This window comes from Haplochromis burtoni, unplaced genomic scaffold (genome assembly GCF_018398535.1).
Source record: "Haplochromis burtoni strain Fernald_Lab_line unplaced genomic scaffold, NCSU_Asbu1 Contig_81, whole genome shotgun sequence".
In the NCBI taxonomy this organism is placed as follows: domain Eukaryota; kingdom Metazoa; phylum Chordata; class Actinopteri; order Cichliformes; family Cichlidae; genus Haplochromis; species Haplochromis burtoni.
The window spans coordinates 725,037-743,081 of record NW_024582442.1 but is presented as its reverse complement, the minus strand read 5'-3'; the positions used below and the strand labels follow the sequence as shown (position 1 = coordinate 743,081).

The 18,045-nt window shown below is 47.2% G+C and overlaps 1 protein-coding gene across 1 annotated transcript; it reads right to left on the bottom strand.

The window, feature by feature from the left end:
* Positions 1–59: 59 nt before the first annotated feature.
* On the bottom strand, positions 60–17,776 carry axin2 (axin 2 (conductin, axil)). Its single transcript, XM_005925398.3, has 11 exons — positions 15,018–17,776; positions 12,743–13,675; positions 10,904–11,035; positions 8,649–8,751; positions 6,667–6,807; positions 6,047–6,579; positions 5,779–5,955; positions 5,472–5,687; positions 5,230–5,358; positions 4,385–4,543; positions 60–1,733 (listed from the first exon to the last, which is right to left on the bottom strand). Exons 2-11 carry the CDS (start codon positions 13,549–13,551, stop codon positions 1,607–1,609), a joined length of 2,526 nt encoding a protein of 841 aa, XP_005925460.1. The 5' UTR covers positions 13,552–13,675; positions 15,018–17,776; the 3' UTR covers positions 60–1,606.
* Between the last annotated feature and the right edge of the window lie 269 nt (positions 17,777–18,045).

Below are 18,045 nucleotides of genomic sequence, written 5' to 3'. Positions count from 1 at the left end.
CAAAACTCTCTTTCCCTCACACACTCACACACACACAGAAACAAGAGGAAGCAATTTGCTAATTTGAAAAATAGAACATTTTATTAAAGGCTACATCTCTTCATAATTACAATAATTAAAGTACCGAGGCATCTTTTCAACTGAGCTCTATAGAACGCATAATTTACAGTTTACAAGAAGAACCAAGGAAGCCATGAAAAATACCATAAAACATAAACATGATGATACTAAAAGGCATAAAAATATCTTTTCAACATAAGGCCCCTTGTAAAAACCAAGGGAGTAACAGGACCCTGAAAACTGGGTGAAAAACATGGCAAGAATCCATGTAGGCACAGCTACTGTACTCAAATAAAGACACTATGAACATAGTGTATATATATATATATATATATATAGATATATATCACCACCATCATTAGCATCTGCAGCTCATAGTGCAGGCTTAAAATACTCTCAGTCACGCACACACACACACTCACTCACTAACAGGTAAGCACATAGGGGAACACATTATAGAACTTTTTCTTGGTAAATATGAATATGGTGTAAACACATTTTGGGGACTCAAAGACCTGTTCAGGGCAGTTTCCTCCTCGTAAATATATAGGCTATTTGTGCGATGCCTGCGCCGCTGAAACAAAGGCACTAAGACGTGACAGATCAAGGCTAGCTGGGCACAGTCCCAGAGTATGGAATTAAACATTAATAGCATTTTTTTCTTTTTTTGTTTTAAATTCCATAGCACACTGAAGACCCCCCCACCCCTAAGAGCAGACGGGGACACATCCACAAATAGCACTGCAGTAGTAAATATATTATCGAACTTTTAAGTGATAAGAGAGCCATTCTCAAAGCTTCAGCAGTAAGCTCTCCGGCCAGGAGAGCGGAGATGTCCCGGAGTGGGAGTGGAGTTCTTGAAGAGGTATTGTTGATGTTTACAGTTCAATATGAGGGGCTGAAAAGGAATAAAAACCTTTGCTTGAGAACTGATGCTCAGAAGGAGAGGGTTGGGTGGAGTAGGGTGGGGCGTTCACAGATGTGGATAATTCGAGAAGTTTGTCCAACTCCAAGCAGCTTGTCCATGGAAGTAGAAAATGGATAGGATTTGGGAAAGGGGTATTTCCAATAAATAGCTATAGAAATCTTTACACAGCAATACGAGCATCACAATACAATGCAATGTACATGTATATCTGCGTATACATATTAGTAATGCGCTAGTGAGCAACTATAGGCAGACACGGGCACGGGGAGGGTTCAAGTAGGCTCTCAGTTTCAAATTAAACCCACAGCGCCCTGCTTCTTTGACAAGTGGTCATTCACCTAGAGTCTCTAGATATTCCTCTTCTGGGAAGTTTTGAGCCCAGCAGCATAAAGTCCACGTTTTCTTCACTTCTAGATGAGCTTTTCACTTGATAGTCCGGTAATGTGGAGATCTTGTCCCGCTTCCAGTCCGCATGCCCAAAAACCAGCGTTCCTTCAACAACATCTCCAGTCCTTCAAGTCTTAGCTTAAAAAACACACACACACACACGCTGCGTACATGTGTGAGAGCACATGAAGGAGGCTCATCCGCAGAGTTATTGATCAACTCCGGCAGCGCTCACTCCATCCTCTCCACCTTTCCCAAGATCTTCCCCTCGTAGGTGGGGAGCAGGGAGCAGTCGTCGGACACCTCCTCGAACACGGCACCGCACTCGAACTCGTCGCTGGCCTTCTTGAAGTAGTACCTGTGACCGAGAGACGAAAGCGTTAACACAAAATACTTCTCCCTTTGATTCAAGATACTTTAAAGCTCATAAACAAAAAGTCCAAAGAAAAATAAGAAAGAAAAAGAAAGCCTGATAAGTCTAACGCTCCCCTTTTAAACATAAAGTTTCATTTCCGCTATCTGCAGCCGAGCCACTGAGTACACAATCAGCCAAGCCTGCTGATACCAGGGCAGGGTGGAACCTGCTGCTGACAAGACTTGGTTTTAAACAGCAGGCTTCCTCTCTCCACATCCCTCCCTCCACTTGTTCTCTTTTACTTTTTCTCCCGTTCCTTCTCTCTCTCCCCCCCTGTGTTGCTGTGAGTTTTGCCCTGGCTAACAGGGGCCAATTAGACCCGTGTGCAAATGAAGGGGTCCTTTGACAAAGGCTGAAATTTTGGGTGCCTGCAAGTCTGCCTGTCATTACCCCTGACTCCTACACACCCGCTCGTGCACAGGGCTTTCACTCACTCCTCATCCCCGGTTCATTATTACAGGGACAAAGAAAAGAGACAAAGTAGAGGGGGAGGAGGAGGAGGAGAACGAGCAAGCAGTATGCCGTGTGTCCTTCCTCGCCCGTGTTGACAGTGTGAGCGCTTACTGAGACCTATAGGAAGGGCAGCCGACTTTTGTGTATGTGTGCAGAAGAAGCAAACTCAGGAGGGGCTTCTCGTCAGCCATGACTTCACTGGGCCATAATGATGTAACCCCCCCCCCCCAGTCCTTATTTTAGAGGAAGAGAAATCAGCAGGGGTGGGTTGGTTAACCGGGACTCGAAATTCACTCATTAACTATGTAATGGAAAAATTCCTCGATCTGCTCGGTGTGTGGTGACTGGAATGCGGGCATGTTTGCGAGCATTTTTTGTGGTTGTTCTTTGTTTTTAAGACATGCAACACTTATAAAACCAGAACTGCAGCATTGCAGAGGTGCACAAGCGTGCACGTGTGCTAATTAACACGAGGGTAATCACTAATAAAGGGCAACGACACAGGGTGTGAAATAAAGCGACCTCCTTTTAGGAAAAAGCGCGCCGATCAGATGAAATCAAAGAGCGAAGGACACGCCTGATAACTGTTCCCTCCTTGGAGAGGAAGAAAGAAAAGTCGAGCCCTCCTACTTTTAAAAAACCCCCCAAAATCTTCAAAGAGCTATGATCGCCCTCTTTTTTTTTTCTTGCTAAGAGAGACAGACAGAGACACAGAGAGCCTGAATTTCCACTGGAACATGTTTTATGTGGCTGGATCTGCCTCCCCTCCCCTTCTCCCTCCGTTTGCACTGACATCTGGCACCAATATCGTCTGGCAGGACCGAGCAGTACTGTTCTTTGTTGAACCGCTGCCATGTTGAAATGACCCAACTCCACACATTCTCTGGCTGCTATTAAAGCGCCGTGCAGCTCTCTTTCCAAAAAATGTGGATGGTATGACAGAAGAACTGAGACTGTGAGCCAGAGAGAAAAGAAGAGTAAGTAAGGGGTGTAAGGAAGGGTGGGGGCAAACAGACAGATGTGGAGAACTCAGCGCTAAGTGCTTGTCACGTTTGTTGATCTGAAAATGTTGTGGACATCTGGACAGGAAGAGGTTTTGCTAAGTTCTTTTGCTTTTTCTTCTCTACCCCCATCACCAGTTTGATACCTGTAATTATTAACACAATACTTGGGCCGTGCTTATCTTGGAGACCGTGGCAGTCTAAACAGTAAATGTTTGATCTTTTTCCCCCTTTAATGCCCACTGGAAAGAAACAATCAAATTAAATCTCTCTCCAAAAACACACGTCGAGGCCGAGCGGCCTCGGTGAAGGCCCCGTAGCAGAGCAAACAAGCGGATCTGGCATTTAACTGTATGCCTTTCAAAAATATCCATAAAATGATTACAACATGTGTAAACACTGTGCGCGTTCAACGCAAAGCACATTAATGCGCGCGCGGGTACACGCACGCACGCACACAAGACCCCAGAGCAGGAAAAAAAGAGGCCCTGATAGCATCAGTGAAGAATTTGCACGCTGGCCATTTGTGTGAGTCTTTGTTGGTTGAAATGAAAGGGGCTGGGGCTTCAAAGCCATGTGTATTAAGTGTGCCTTAGCATGGAAATCAATACCAGATGGGACCCAAAAATCGCTCCAGTTCAAACTCTCCCACTAACCCATGCACCACCCTCCCTCCCTCCTCTTGTCCCTTCCTTTTCACTGCACCCCTCACACCAAACGCACACTTGTCCAGAGGCCTGCCTGAGTGCAGACACCGATGGAAACAAATGCTGATATCGGTCCTTGACGTAGTCACGGAGACAGTATTTCAGGTTTTTATGCTTGCAGGTGCTGACCGCCATTCAAAGGCAGAATTTTACCACTACAGAAGGTAGTAGGGTTTATGTCTCCATCATTCTGATTGGTCACTGTGTCTAAAATGCCCTCAGTAATGTTGGACATGAAGATACTCCCACACCTTAGAAATCAAATGATCCCACTGTAAACTTTGTCTACAAGTCAGCACAAAGACTGTTTTAAATCAAGGCCAATGAACTAATCCCAGTTCATAAAAAGTTAACTGTATTTATGTCACTAAAGCTGCATCACTACTGTAAAACTTTAAAACTGATCTGTATATTTCAATGTGCCTGCACACACCTGTAGTTGCCCTTCTTGCGGAGCTGCTCTTTGAAGTGACCCAATGTCAGACTGTGGCTCTTCATGGTCCTCCGATAAGGAATCTCCTCACCGCAGAAGAAGTACGTCACCACTGTCTCCCCGCTGCTCACCGCGTGGCTTCCTGAACCCTTCTTACACCTGCCGGGAAACAAAAGACAGAGAGGAAGGGCGTCAGAAGCAGCGAGCGCTTTCGCTATACCAGACAACATCTCGACAAAAGAGAAATAAGAAGTTCTCCAACAAGCAATCTACTAAATTTTTCCCACAACAGACCAGAAATACAGTAACTAAGAGCATCCTGAGGGACGGAGTGACCCAGTGCCGTCTATAAGTTTGCGCTTGTGTTTGCACGGTTATCAATTCCCCTTCAGCTACGTCCAAGGCTTTGTAGGCCCGCTTCAGAGGAACCCTCCCTTTGCTAAGCTCTGCTCGCCCAAACCTAGTGCCAGCTCACTGAAGGACAGCCAATAAAAATGATACAGATATATGAAAAGGGATGTCTCGGTCAGGTGGTGCAGTGACTGCACACACGCACAGACACACGCTCTCCATGCACAGCACAAATGCACGCGATTCATGCAGACGTAAGAGGCAGTGCTAGGTGTACAAAGCTTTAAATAAGTGAGTGTCTGTGGGGTGTAATGTGTGTGTAGCATAGCTGCTTCTCATCTATCTGTGTGCAAGCAAATGGTGCGGGTGACAAGTGGGAAGAGTTAAAAAGGGTCAAAGTACACTTGGAAGTTGGAGGCTAGAGCTGAGAGGAGGAGGAAGAAGAGCAGAAAGGAGGAGAGGAGAGGGAGGGCAGGACTGTAGAGGCATCGTACTCTTCTGATTGGAGACTGGTCGCGGGGACGCCAGCGGGGCTGGGACTGACGAGCGGCAGGGGGACAGACGCCCCGTCCTGAACAGGCATGAGGTGGGTCTTCTCTCGCTGAAGGCTGGACGCTGAATGCCTGGGAAGAGAAATGAAATAAGACTTGAGTTTAAAAAGCACATCTGGAATAGTTTGAAGTTATAACCAAGAGCGTTACTTAATAATAATCTGCTCTTTGAAGTCTGTGTGTACCTTTGCTTGGTGGGCTTGGTGGATACCTCCTCCAGTCTGCGGCAGGCCTCCTCCAGCTGCGCCAAAGTGTTGGGAGGAGGGAGCGGAGGCATAGCTGGGTCTTGGATGAATGGCTGGGCCGGCTGGTGACCACGTAGGTGGCCGCAGCTTCCACCCCCGCCCCACGTGTGTGTCTGAGTAGATGAGCCTCCAAAGGATTTCTTGGTGCTCTGGGTACTGAGAGGGAGACGAGGAAATTTGACTTTAACAACATGAAAAGGTGTCCCCAACACTCACACAGATACTCCTAGTATTATCCTCCACTCACCTGTGAGACTTGTGTCTGCCCTGTCGTTTACTTTCCAGGATCCACTGCAGCACATTCTGGGTGGGATCTGCTGTGTCAGTGGGCAGCTGTAAGGGTCCACAGTCCTCCATGCACCTCTCCGCTACTCCATCCTCAGCCCCTGAGCGGCACACCCGCCTCGATAGAGAGCTTGAACGCCTGGAAGAGTAATTGCACTGCTTATTTTAAACACTGACAGAAAAGAAAAAACAAATGGGAGACAAATATGAAACAAGTGCTTGGGACTGACCCCATGCTGTTGTCTGTGGTGATGGCCCCACACATCTCTCTGCCTAGGCTGCGGCTGCGCTGGTACGGCTGACAGGGCTGGCACTCGCTGCTGCCGGAGCACACGCTGTGCACCCTGAGGGCTGCCTCCCTTTCGATCTGCTCTTTAGACTTCGGACCAGCGTGATGGTGGATGTAGTGATGGTGGATGTGTTTCGTGCTCTGCCTGCTTACGAGGGTTCTGTTGGGACCCAGGGACAGGGTAATCGCCCCTTGGTCGGGACTGGATGCAGACGAACTGGAGGGCCCGGTTCTCACCAGGCCCTTGACACTGAAGCCAGCGCATGTGAAAGGCCGGTGTTCTGGCGAGCTGGATCGAGGGGAATGCCGGATCACGGCCGGGGACTGGCACCCGGGGGTCTTCAGGACGCGGGAAAGGTGTTCGTCCAGGATGGCCTGGGGGTCCTCGTCAGAGGAGCCAGAGAGGAGGGGTAAGGAGTGGGGTGAGAGCGCGGGAGCACTTCCCATGATCTCGGCATCTTCTCTTTCCTCCTCCTGATAAAAACAAGGCAAACTAAGTCAAGGCCAGAACAAAACATCTTCATCTTTCATTTCTTCAGTAAGAACCAGAGTCACACAAACCTCCTGAATCTGCTGCAGCCTCTCCTCCAATGTGTTCATGGTTTCCTGCTGCCTCTTCAGGTTCTCCAGGCGGGCGATGAGCTGGGCTGCAAACTGTGCTGGCTCCATTGGTATCATCTCTTTTGGTGGATGGCGAGTACGCTGTAGAGGAGATATATAAAAAAAGAAGATATATAAGAAACTGCAAGACTCATGCCATCCCTCCATTACTATAGCACTTCACATCATCTATAGCATGCATTTCCCACTAAAGGCAGTTCTGATCAGGGCACTCGCACTGGCACCTATGGCTACAGGGCTGTTTTCAGGGGTTGGCAGGCCTGGTGCATGGTCATGCTGGGCCAGGGCCTCGGCTGGTTCCTTCTGTCATCATCAGCAGGCCTCTTTAAAGTCAGCTCACTTCAAAGCCTTCCTCGTCAAATATCAAACACACAGTGGGGGGAGAATAGAGCGGCTGAGGGGGGGATGGAGGGATAGATTGATGGGAAGCAGTGGCTTTACATCTAGAAATAAAAGCCACATATCGACAGGGGGTGGAAGAGAACTCCAGGGAGGAAAAGGATGAGGGATTAAAAAAAAGAAAAAGAAACTGGGAGAAGTTGAGATGTGTGTGGGAGAAAAACGAAGAGAGGGAAGGACTGAAGGAAAGAGATAAAGGTGCCAGAAAAACAGGATGGGAGATCAGAAAGGTTGAGGTAATTTAGCCCCACCCCCCACACGCTGGGCATCTTTAACGTACAGTAAAGTGACAGCATGAGATTGGGTGCATACGCACGCATCTTAAATTATTTTTGCAGTTGGGTTTTCTTGATTCTCTCCCCCCCCCCAATTTCTCATAAGCCTTTGTAGTCGGGATAAAGGGGAGAAAAAAGTGAGAAAAAGAGGAGCTGTCTGATGGTGCCTGGAGCTGGTGCACCATGGGAATGGCAGCCATCGCCAAAAATCAGACGGGAAACAAAAACAAGAATAAAAGCCAAAAAAGAAGAAAATAAAGCAAAAGGGGGAGATTGAGTGAAAGCGGCGAGATCCAACAGCAACAGTTACTGCATACCTCATAATGTGGAGAAAAAAAAGGGAGTTACTTTAAGTTTGTTTTAACAAGCTGCTTCTGTTACAGCTACTACTGCAAGTTGTGCCCCCCCCCCCGCCTTCGATTCGGACTTTTTTTTTCTCTCAACATGAAGTTAGCTTCTCTTAAGCCTTAAGCTACAAACTCCCCTCTGACCTGTTGAGAGCTCACATGACATGCTCAAACTCTTCCCCTTAGATCCTTCACTTTTAGGGGAGGGGGCTGGCTGAGCATTTGTGTTTCTGTATGTGTGTGTGTGCTGGGGGTTGGAAGGGTGGCGGGGCTGTGAAAAAAAGGGGGAGAAAAAAAGGGGGCCAGCTCTGCTGGAAGTTGTCACTTCCCTGTGCGTTTGTTCCATTCATCCGTGGATCAAAGCGCCGCGTGTGCGTGAATGTGCGTGCGTGTGAATGTGTCTGAGTATCTTTGTGTTTTTGTTGAGGAACCGGGCTGATTTCAGAGCCCTCGGGATAAAGCGGCAGAGATCTTCCTCATCTCTCTCTGTTCTCCATATTTACACCATCGGTGGGGAAGAAAAACCCTGGTGTGTTCCGAGCGCTGTGGCGATAAACAGCTTAGAGACCCCCCCGTCTCCCGCAGACTTCAAGGAACCCTAATGGGGGTGCAGGTGACACCAAAGGTAGGGAGCGGGGTTGTGTTTGCATGCGAGCTTATGTGAATGTGTGTGTATGTGTGTGTGCGAGAGAGAGAGTGGGAGGCTGGGTCTTTGACGTTACTCTTTAGATCTTTGCTGGCGTTGTTGAATTGAAGATGCCAAATACAGTTTGTGCAATACTATTCATAGAACCCAGAGAGACCCGAACACAGGGTGGTATGGAGACTTCTGAGCATGTGTATGTGAAGTTATGCATGTACGTATGCACGTGTGTGTGTCTGTGTGCGTTTGTGTACTTACAGGAAAAGCAGGCAGCGAGACTTGGCTGTTCATCCTCATGTTTCGCTGCATCTCCCTCTGTAGCTGCTTCTTGGAGCCCAGTTTATATGGAGGGATGCCATCTCTGGGGAGGGGGAGAGGGGGGTACGCAGACAGACCACAAAGGTCAATTACCCAATCGGATACATCATTAAAGACCAAACAGACATTCAGGAAGAAGCTTGTTAGCCAAATGGGCAGATCAAACACAGTTCAGGCAAGAACAAATCTAATTTATTAATTCTCCAATTCATTTAGCTTTTCATGTTTCAGTCTTAATCTGAGAACAAAAAGGCTACTCAGAGGTAAATTATGACAGCATTTCCGCCTCCGAGCGGCTCGGGTTACGCTGCAATGAGTAAGGTTTTATTTGCCCTAGAAACGACACTCATTTTCAGGGCTGGCTCCAGCACAACACTGGGCACCCTGCTGGTCATTTCCTTTCACCAGCATACACACAAATGCACACTGCAGTTACTGTGCTCCACTTTACGGGCCAAAAGTAGCGTCAGCATTAGCATCTCCCTCCTGACTTTTATGGTAAGCTGAGGACACAGTTAGCATTAGCTACTCATTATGCTTTTCCAAAGAGTTACTGCAGGATAGGACCCAAGGGTGCAGGTAACCTGGTTAAGTCTGAGGGGATGAAGGGCTGACTGACTCAAACAAAAAACACAAAAGAGGGAATCAAACAACAAACAGCAGAGCTTCAAACTGAAGCACTTGACAGTGTAAAACAATCTCTTTCCTTCCATGCTAAACAGCAGTTTCCTGGTGACCTAGCCTAACTGAGAAGCACTTTTCCACTTTTGCTTTGAAATGCCACAGTCATGCGCATAAGCAACCACCCCTCCCTCCCCTCCCCAATCTTCATTTGGCAAGCGCTGCTGCAGCCAGCCTCTGATCTCCGCACATCAAAAGGCTGGTTTGTAAGATAAGGTAATGTTTGAAGTCTGCGCAGCTGCATTCCCCAGCGTCCAAGCAAATCCATAAATAAGATATAAGCAAAAATCCCCCCTCCGCTACTCTCTTTCTCTTCCCACCCAACCGCCTCCTCCCCCGTTGCGTTTTCCCTTTTCTCTCTTTTTTTCTCCTCTTTATCTGTAAATGAAATTCAAATGTTTATGGGTCTTTTTTTAACTGACCTAAAGCGGCAAGGCAGATATTCAGATCAAGGCCAGAACGGGCAGAAAATGAGGTGGAGAAGCTGCGCCCCTGTGGCCAGGGCTTTGTCACTGGCTCTGGGCAAAGTACAGCGGAACAGGGCAATATAGGCCTCGGTCTCTTTGAAGTAAGGCTGTGTAGTGATATGCCAGAACAGAGGACGTCCCATTGTAAAAAAAAAAGCCTTTACAGCTGCCATACTTATGTGTAACCCAGCCCCATTAATTCAGCTGAACAACCATGTGTCAGTCTTTGAGTTTCATTAGCTTGGTCATAGTTACTGCATCCATCCGTGCCTCGACAACCCCGCCTACCTCCCAGGTGACTCGAGGTAAAGAGCAACTTGTTGCACCAACTTTTCTTTTTGCTTTGCGTCCAAAAGCCAGCTGACTAAAGCACATCTGGCCTTGAGCTGTGCACCACGCAATGACTTCACAGCACCTTGTCACTTGAGAGACACGTGATTACGCCAAGCAATCCTTTAGAAGAACGAGCGCCAAGGCACGTACACAGATAAGCGCAAACCACATGTACAGCATGAGCGACTGATTTGTAAGTTCCTCGATAAGTGATCAATCAGAGCTAATTTAGACAAATGTCAACTTTTAAAAATGAGGTTTTCTTGATTTTCTTCACCGCAACAAGCATCTTGGTGACAGTGGAGAAGAAATACTCCCTAATAGCAGGAAAAGAGAGCCCCAGCAGGGCAAGACTCAGCAAGAGGCTAATCAGAAAGTGTAACAAGCAAATCAGCTGACATCAAAACACTGCTCATGCCCACAGATGCATAAAATGTAAAGTTACTATACTCATTCCTTCTAATCGACTCAAAGTCTTCCTGCATATACACTCCAGTGGCAAAGTCAAAAGTGTGTTATGGTGGAGCTTAGCATTAATCTAGACCACGTCCTGGATACTGGAGTGCATCTTTGGTTGTTTTTTAAGGTGCCACAATCCATCAATGGCAAGCTATTCTTCCAGTATGGCTACAGCTTCAAACAGAAAGCTCTTTGGGATTTGCTCTCATTTTTGCACACACACACATAACGCATGTTTGGATAATATTCACTTACACACTGCTGTCAGTCACGGACATGGCGTCATCAGTCAAGGCGTCACTGGAAACCTCACTGTCATTCGTGCTGCTGACAGGAGCGAAAGAGCCTGAATGGCAGGGGTTGAGTGAGTCTCCTCTCTTGTATGACCTGAGAAGTTTCCAACAAAAATCAGATTAATATGAATCAATATCCAACAGGTGGGTACAATTCACTGTGTTTCTGTCATTTTGAGAAGGTGACATCAAAACAAGCTCCATCTTCTAATGTTTCAGAGAACTATAACTATAGCCTCACTCATCTGCTCCCAACAACAACGAATGGATGTGACAGAGCAGTCTGAGGCCTGGGAAAACTTCAGTTTTCTCCTTATTGCTTCTTAAATATCCCATAACTTCTCTTTCCATTTCCCCGGCATACATCTCCCGCTGTGTATGCATTCTTGCCACGGTACAGGAGGAGAGGAAAGGAGGGGGAATGACCCAAAAAAGGAAAAAAGTATGGAGTGGGATGCATGAGAGTGTGTCAGAGAAGGAAACAAAGGGGAGAGGTGGGTTCTTCACGAGGAAGCAGAAACGCAGCATGACTAAAGCTGTAGGCCCCCAGCTCCGGGCTGACCTTCAGAGGGGCTCGCAAAGAGTCAGGTATTTAACACAGCTGGCCTTGCATTCTTCCCTCCCTGCCTCTTTCACCCCCTCATTTATGCTTTTTCCTCCCTCCCTTTCTTTTATGCATCCCACCACCACCCCTACCCCACCACCTCCTTTCCCTCTGTCCTTCCTTCCTTTCGCTCCCTTTCCCCCTTCCCACCTCCTCCTCCCCATCTTCACTCTCGCTCCAAAAGCATGCCTCGTAGTCCCTATCCCTGAGTTTTCAAAGGAAAAAGATAAAAGTAGAGAAGGCGGGTGGGTTGGGGTGGGGGGAACGCAGCGAAGGAGGGAATCAGAGGAGAATTGACGCAAACAAGAAAAGAGGGAAGAAGAGAGTGAAGAAGGTTTTTTGGTGGGGAGGTGGTGGTGGTGGGTGTTGATTCTGCACTGTAGCTGCTGCCGTTTGTTATGTTTTTTTTTTAAAGAGAATCTGAGTCAGATGAGAAGAGGTAAGGGGAGAGGAAAGGAGAAAAAAGGGGAGGGGGAGAAATTAAGAGCACATGTTTTGAATCTGAAAGGGTGACAACAATGGGAGGGCAGAGAAAAGGGAGAGCTGCCAATCCCTGCTGTCCTGAGCAGGTAGCTGTCAGCTTAGCTCAGCCTGTCACTGTAAGTTAGCAACAGGAACATCAGAGGATGCCCCAGAGTTGACACTGCTGTCTTTGCTGTCCTTTAAACTCATGAATCACTTCAATTTATTTGGGATGCAGTCTTAATCTAAAACACCCTCCTTTAAATGCAACGTGGAAAAAACGAGAAAAGGGCCTAGCAAGCACCCGAGTGAGACTACAAAACAGCCACTTCAAAGTGCCATCTATAGCTCTGCTATACATTTATCTCTCTGCCAAAAGCTTGAGGACAGTGTGGTACAAGAGAAGGCATAGCACAGCAATGTCATCATCTATTATTTGCTGGCTGGGGCCAGAGCCAGCGTGCTCTGTGAACTTTTCCTGTGGAAGACGATCCCTCACTCTGCGGAACTATTTCAAAGCCCCGGAAATCCAGGCGAGCGCCAGCAGAGGGCTGCTGCTGCTGGAGACGGCGAGAGAGGGGGCCAGAGTGAAAGACAGGGAGGGGGTAGGCTGACCAGTTTTCTGCAAACTAATGTGGTGTTGAGAAAAAGCACTTGTACAGGAGAGAAATGCTTGCACGGTTGCCTCTGGTGTGCAACAACTTTGCACCAGAAAACAGAGTAAAAGCGCCATACCTGAATCCCCCGTCCATCACCTCCACTGCCCTCAGGGAAATGGGGGCCCTCTGCGCTTTAGCCGAAAGTCCAATAAGTGCTTTAGCTTTCAAATCACAACTCCACTCCTCCTCCTCGTTGAGCGTGGGCAGGTATCCACATACAACTTTCAGGTCCGCCAGCCCGTTCGAGTTGACATGACTCGGGTTCTCTCCCCCAGTTCTCACGAACTCGAGGTAAATGTCAGAGGTCAGAAACATCTGGTACGCGTTCTCCTCCATGTCGGTCTGGATCTCGGTCTGCGCCTGGTCGAACATGGCAGAGTCTATGTGTTGCTTCTTAATATTATCCCGTATGTAGGTTTTCGTCGCGGGCTTCAGCTGTTTGGCGACAATGCTGTTGTTTTCGATGTAGCGCTTGTAAATTGCTTTGGCGACTCTCTGCGTTTTGGTATCCTTGAGGTCCATCTGCCTGAATCCATTGCAGGCGAACCAAAAGTCTAAAGTGTCCACACATTTTTCTCGCTCCAGGAATGTCCTAAAAAGAAGAGCGCCGTCCTGGTCCCCGAGGAGAGAGTGCAGAGACTTTGTCCACCGGGAAAGCGGGGAATCCGGGGAGGCACTCCCCTCTGGCTCCCCGAGACCATCCTCGTTCCTCCTCGCAGAGGAACCCGGAGAGCCGAGCAGAACGGATTTGGGGGACTCCAGGGGTTTCATTACTGGGAGTTTGCCGGGGTAGCAGGGCGCGTCGCCCTCCTCCCCGGGCACAGGGGGTCGAGGCGCATCTTCGCGAAAACTACTGGCGATATGGTCCATAAGCGCCCGGCTCATGGCTCTGACGGCAGAAAGGAGAGAGCCCGCGTGTGTGCTGTTCCACCTCCTCTGAGCTTCTACTGTAATCTCCTCACTCTCTTATGTCAGCGGGGGGGCTTCTCTCTGGCTGCCCGGCTTCTCTCTGAAACACAAAGTATTGATCTAATCAAAACCAGATCCGCCCCAACTTCAAAGGGGGGCAGAAACGCAGTAAGAGCCTTTTCAGACCCTCGCTGACTTTTACAGAAACAGACAGACTAGTTCAGATTTGGGGGGGAGAGAAAAAAAAATCCAGCTGCAGCAGAATTACATAAACAGCACTTCTTCATATCTCAACTAAGGGATATGATTTCTACAGAAGGCGCTGTTGGTTAAATTAAAACATTTAACAAGAGGGGAAGGGGGGCACCCACCTAAGCGATGTCTGTACTGGATCGCCGCCATCCTTTTCCATAACATCACGAGAAGTAGTAATTGCATGCACGTCAAAGTGGGTTAAGACCTGAGCGCCAATTAATAAGACATGTACCCTCCCCAACTCCTCTCCCTCCCAATAAAATGCCAAAGCATTACGCACGGACGCCGCTTCCTGATCGTTTTACCCCTACCATCCCTGCCACTCTCTCACTTCTCTACGTCTCATCTTAAAAAAAAAATACACCAAATCGAGCCACTGCTTCAAGTACCTGTAGGACACCGATGTGGGACAAACTCCAAGTGATGGAAAAACGTGACCGAAATAGTTAATACGGACAGCAAGGCTGCTGCTTGTGGAGCTTTAGCCTCCACAACTGTTTAAAACATCCCCCAGTTTGTTGCACAGACGATCGCTACAACGTGTCCCCGAAGCATCAGCGGTAGTTACAGTGTATTAGCGGCTGCTGTGCAACCTTGAACATGTCACTTAGTATCACCGATCCACCGCTCGACTGTTAAACATGTCAAGAGATTAGAAAAAAGAGCTCGTGGCACAGCTACAAGTCAAAAGCTTCCCACAGGATACCGAAAAATGAAAGAAAGAGAATGATAACGCACATTACACCCCCACACACTTGTCACATATTTCTTTAACGCTGCGTTTAAAGACGAAACAAGCCCTGGTTTAAAAAATAAATAAATAAACGTCCACACTCCAAGTGCACCGAAGTCTCTGATCTGTCTGATCTTGTGAGGGGAAGAAAGTCACACGCACACGCACACACACACACACACACACACACACACACACACACACACACACACATAGAAACGACCACTTACTTCAATATGTACAAATATAAGTACGAAATATTATCGCAAAGGAAATTTCCGTGAACACGGCACAGAGATGACTCAGTTCCTCCTTGGGCTTTAAAAGTAAGAAAAGCGACCAATCATCCCCCCTCCCCAACCCTCAGAACATTACTTCAAAGGCGAGTCAACAGCACATCAAAGAGAACTCCAATGGGGGCCACTTTGAGGAGGCACACACTCTTGCAACTTACCATCGATCCACGAGTTCTTCAGCTCGAATTAAAACTCCGGGTTTCTTCTTTTTTTCCCTTCTCCCTCCACAAATACATACACACACATACAAAAATTCGCTTATAATCCACAATGCTGGTCTCCTTAGCGCGTCCACATACAGTCCGTTCAGGTTCGAGTCGGTTTACAGAGAGAAAAATGCACTCGAGAGAGGAAGAAAAATATATATATCGCTTTTCAGCCTCCTCCTTTTCTCCTCCCTATGGTTTCAGGCTGCCATGCCGCACGGTAGATCTCTCCTGTAGGCGACTCCAACACCAACTGAACCGAGAGGCTGGAGCAGCGCACTTCAAAGTGAGGAACCGACTGCCGGGTCCCGGCAGCTGCATAAAAAACAATTGCAACCTCGTGCCTTCAAAAAAAAAAAGAAAAGAAAAGAAAAAAGCGAAACAAGTGGTGGAGACCCCACAGTTTTGTGCAGTTACTGGTGATGAAATATTGTTTAAAAGCTGCTCGGTTTATTTCCTGACCTTTCCCTCCACATCTTTTGGCAAGCTTTCCTTAGACCACGAAGTTGTAGCTACAGTGTGAGGACCTTATCAAAGACAGGCAATCTTGAGCCAACTCCCCGAGGCTTTGGAGCGTCAGAAGTAACTGATCTGCCGCCCCAATGGCATTATCGCTACAATCCCTCTGTTGCTACATAAACTTTAAAGACGCGGGCATTTTTTCCTTTTCTTTTCTTTCATGGGGTTGCACAATAAATGCAACGGCGCGTTTCAAAATAGCACGTGTAATATGGACAAATATGATTTGGGTTTTTTTTAGGGGGTTGGCTGGGGGGCAAACATCCTGCAGAGTAATGAAAGTTTCATTGAACCGCTGCAGGATTCAAAGATACTGAAGGGAATTCCCAACAATGGAAACGTGTGTTTTGACTCAAGGACAGTCACTTTACCATCTCTAGTGCTTATAAAGATACAGTGTGTTGCCATAGGAAAGGAAATCACAGTGCTGTTATCACTCCACAGCTCCTACCAGTGGCTTAGAAGGGCACGTGCATACACCGCAGATTAAAACATCTGCTCACTGTGGATAAGTTCACTGACAGATGTTATCACATCATTTAAGCAGCACAAGAATAAGTCCTCTTTGCACTTCTGACTATGAAGCTCTCTACTCCTTAACTGCACTGTTGAGATAACACGAAAAGGGGGTTGGAAAGCAGCTCAGGCAGCCAAAATGTCCATCAAGATGGACATTTTAGAAGCTGCACTTCCTTTATTTGTACCGTGGTGGCTACAGTAGTGTTGATAGTGTTTATTGGACAGACTCAGTGGTGTTTTGGAGGGGTCTTTAGTGTTCAAATGAGCCACCACAAGGGACCCTTTGTGCAAGATGCCTGCCTATGTTCTTGAAAGAGAGACAGTAGGTGTCTGTGTGTGTCCTTGTTGTCTCACCGGACAGGGATCCAAAAAAGAAGGGAAAAAAAGTACAGTACAAAGATGGAAACCACTTTGATCAGCCTGTTTGCTAAAGGTGCTGTGAGACTTTCTCCCTTGATGCCTCTTTTCCCATCAAGGTTAATAAAAGAGAAAATTGGAAGAGGCCATGATGACTAAGGGATTACTCATCATTCAAAGGCCACTTTACCGCCTTCAAATTCTGTCACATCCTGCACATTCCCATTGTGTCTATTTCAAACACGCTATCCCGGCAAAAAGTTGAACAGCCGTTTAGCCCAGCAGATACTCCTACAGTTTCTCAGGGAGGACATATGGAAAATTTGTCATGTAAACTCGACCAGCTTTATGAGGAAGCTGTAACACTTGAAAAGCAATGAATAAACACTGGAATTGGGTCAAAAGAATAAACTGCCACCATCTGTGTGTTTGATGAAGGAGAAAACCCTGTCCCATGAAAGACATTAATAATAATAATAATAATAATGAGTCAGACTTGGGGCGAGAGAAATGTTAGCACAAGCACAATTTCTTATCTCACAAAAATCTACATAGCAGAGGTCTCTGTGCAGGTTATACAGGTCATCTGGGTAATATACCAACAGCACCTCTGACAGAGTGAGTCTTTGTTAACTTTGGACAGCCAGGGCTGACCTCTGACAGTAAACACATCAGGGTGGAAGACATCACCAGGGTGATGGTAGGGACCCCCTGCCGGTACCAGGGGCCAGTTGGACCCTCGTGTCCTGCCTCTTCAACCCCCTCCGTGGTTCAACTGGTCGGATTTTCCCTGCTGCCCCTCAGGAGCTGACCTCAGGTCTGTGACCAGCCAGAGACCGGGGCTGCCCAGGGGTTTCTGTCTCCTATAAAAAGATCTTTGAAAAGAGAGGCTTCAAGGGGAGAGGTTATGGGATGTAACTGTCTCTCTTTATGGGCAGATATTATTACAGGGACAGGTCAAATTCAGACCTGCTACAAAGAGCTCTATAAATAGAGACGGTTGGATTGGGAGGGAGGGGGAGTCACATAAATCAGGTGTAAGCCCATTACTTCTTTAATGTTGACTGCTTTTTTCTCTCCATGCACAACATGGATCTCAATACTTCACCTTAAGTCATATTTGATGGGAAACATTCTGACAAATGAAAGACAGAGCATTTTTCTCCCATATTGGCTTCTCTTCATTGGCTCCCTGTTAAATCCAGAATCAACTTTAAATTTACTTTATCTTTCGTCTCACACACAAAGTCCTGAATAATCAGGCCTCATCTTATCTTGAAGACTTCATAGTACCATATCACACCAGTAGAGCACTTTATTCTCAGAGTGCTGGTTTACTTTCTGGGATATTTAAAAGTAGAATGGGAGGCAGCACCTTCAGCTTTCAGGCCCCTGTTCTGTGGAATCAGCTCCCAGTTTGGATTGGGAGACACTCTGTCTACTTTTAAGATTAGGCTTAAAAATGAGCTTTTTGATAAAGCATATAATTAGGACTGGATCGGGTGACCCTGAATCCTCCCTTAATTATGCTGAATAAGCGTAGCCTGCTGGAGGCTTCCCATGGCACTGAGAGTTTCTTCTTCAC

Coding starts and splice junctions, on each gene's coding strand:
- axin2 (XM_005925398.3), bottom strand. CDS start 13,551: ATGAGCCGGGCGCTTATGGACCATATCGCCAGTAGTTTTCGCGAAGAT. Junction 8,752..10,903: donor TCCGTGACTGACAGCAGTGT/GTAAGTGAATAT, acceptor CCCCCTCCCCAG/AGATGGCATCCCTCCATATA. Junction 1,734..4,384: donor CGCAAGAAGGGCAACTACAG/GTGTGTGCAGGC, acceptor TCTCGGTCACAG/GTACTACTTCAAGAAGGCCA.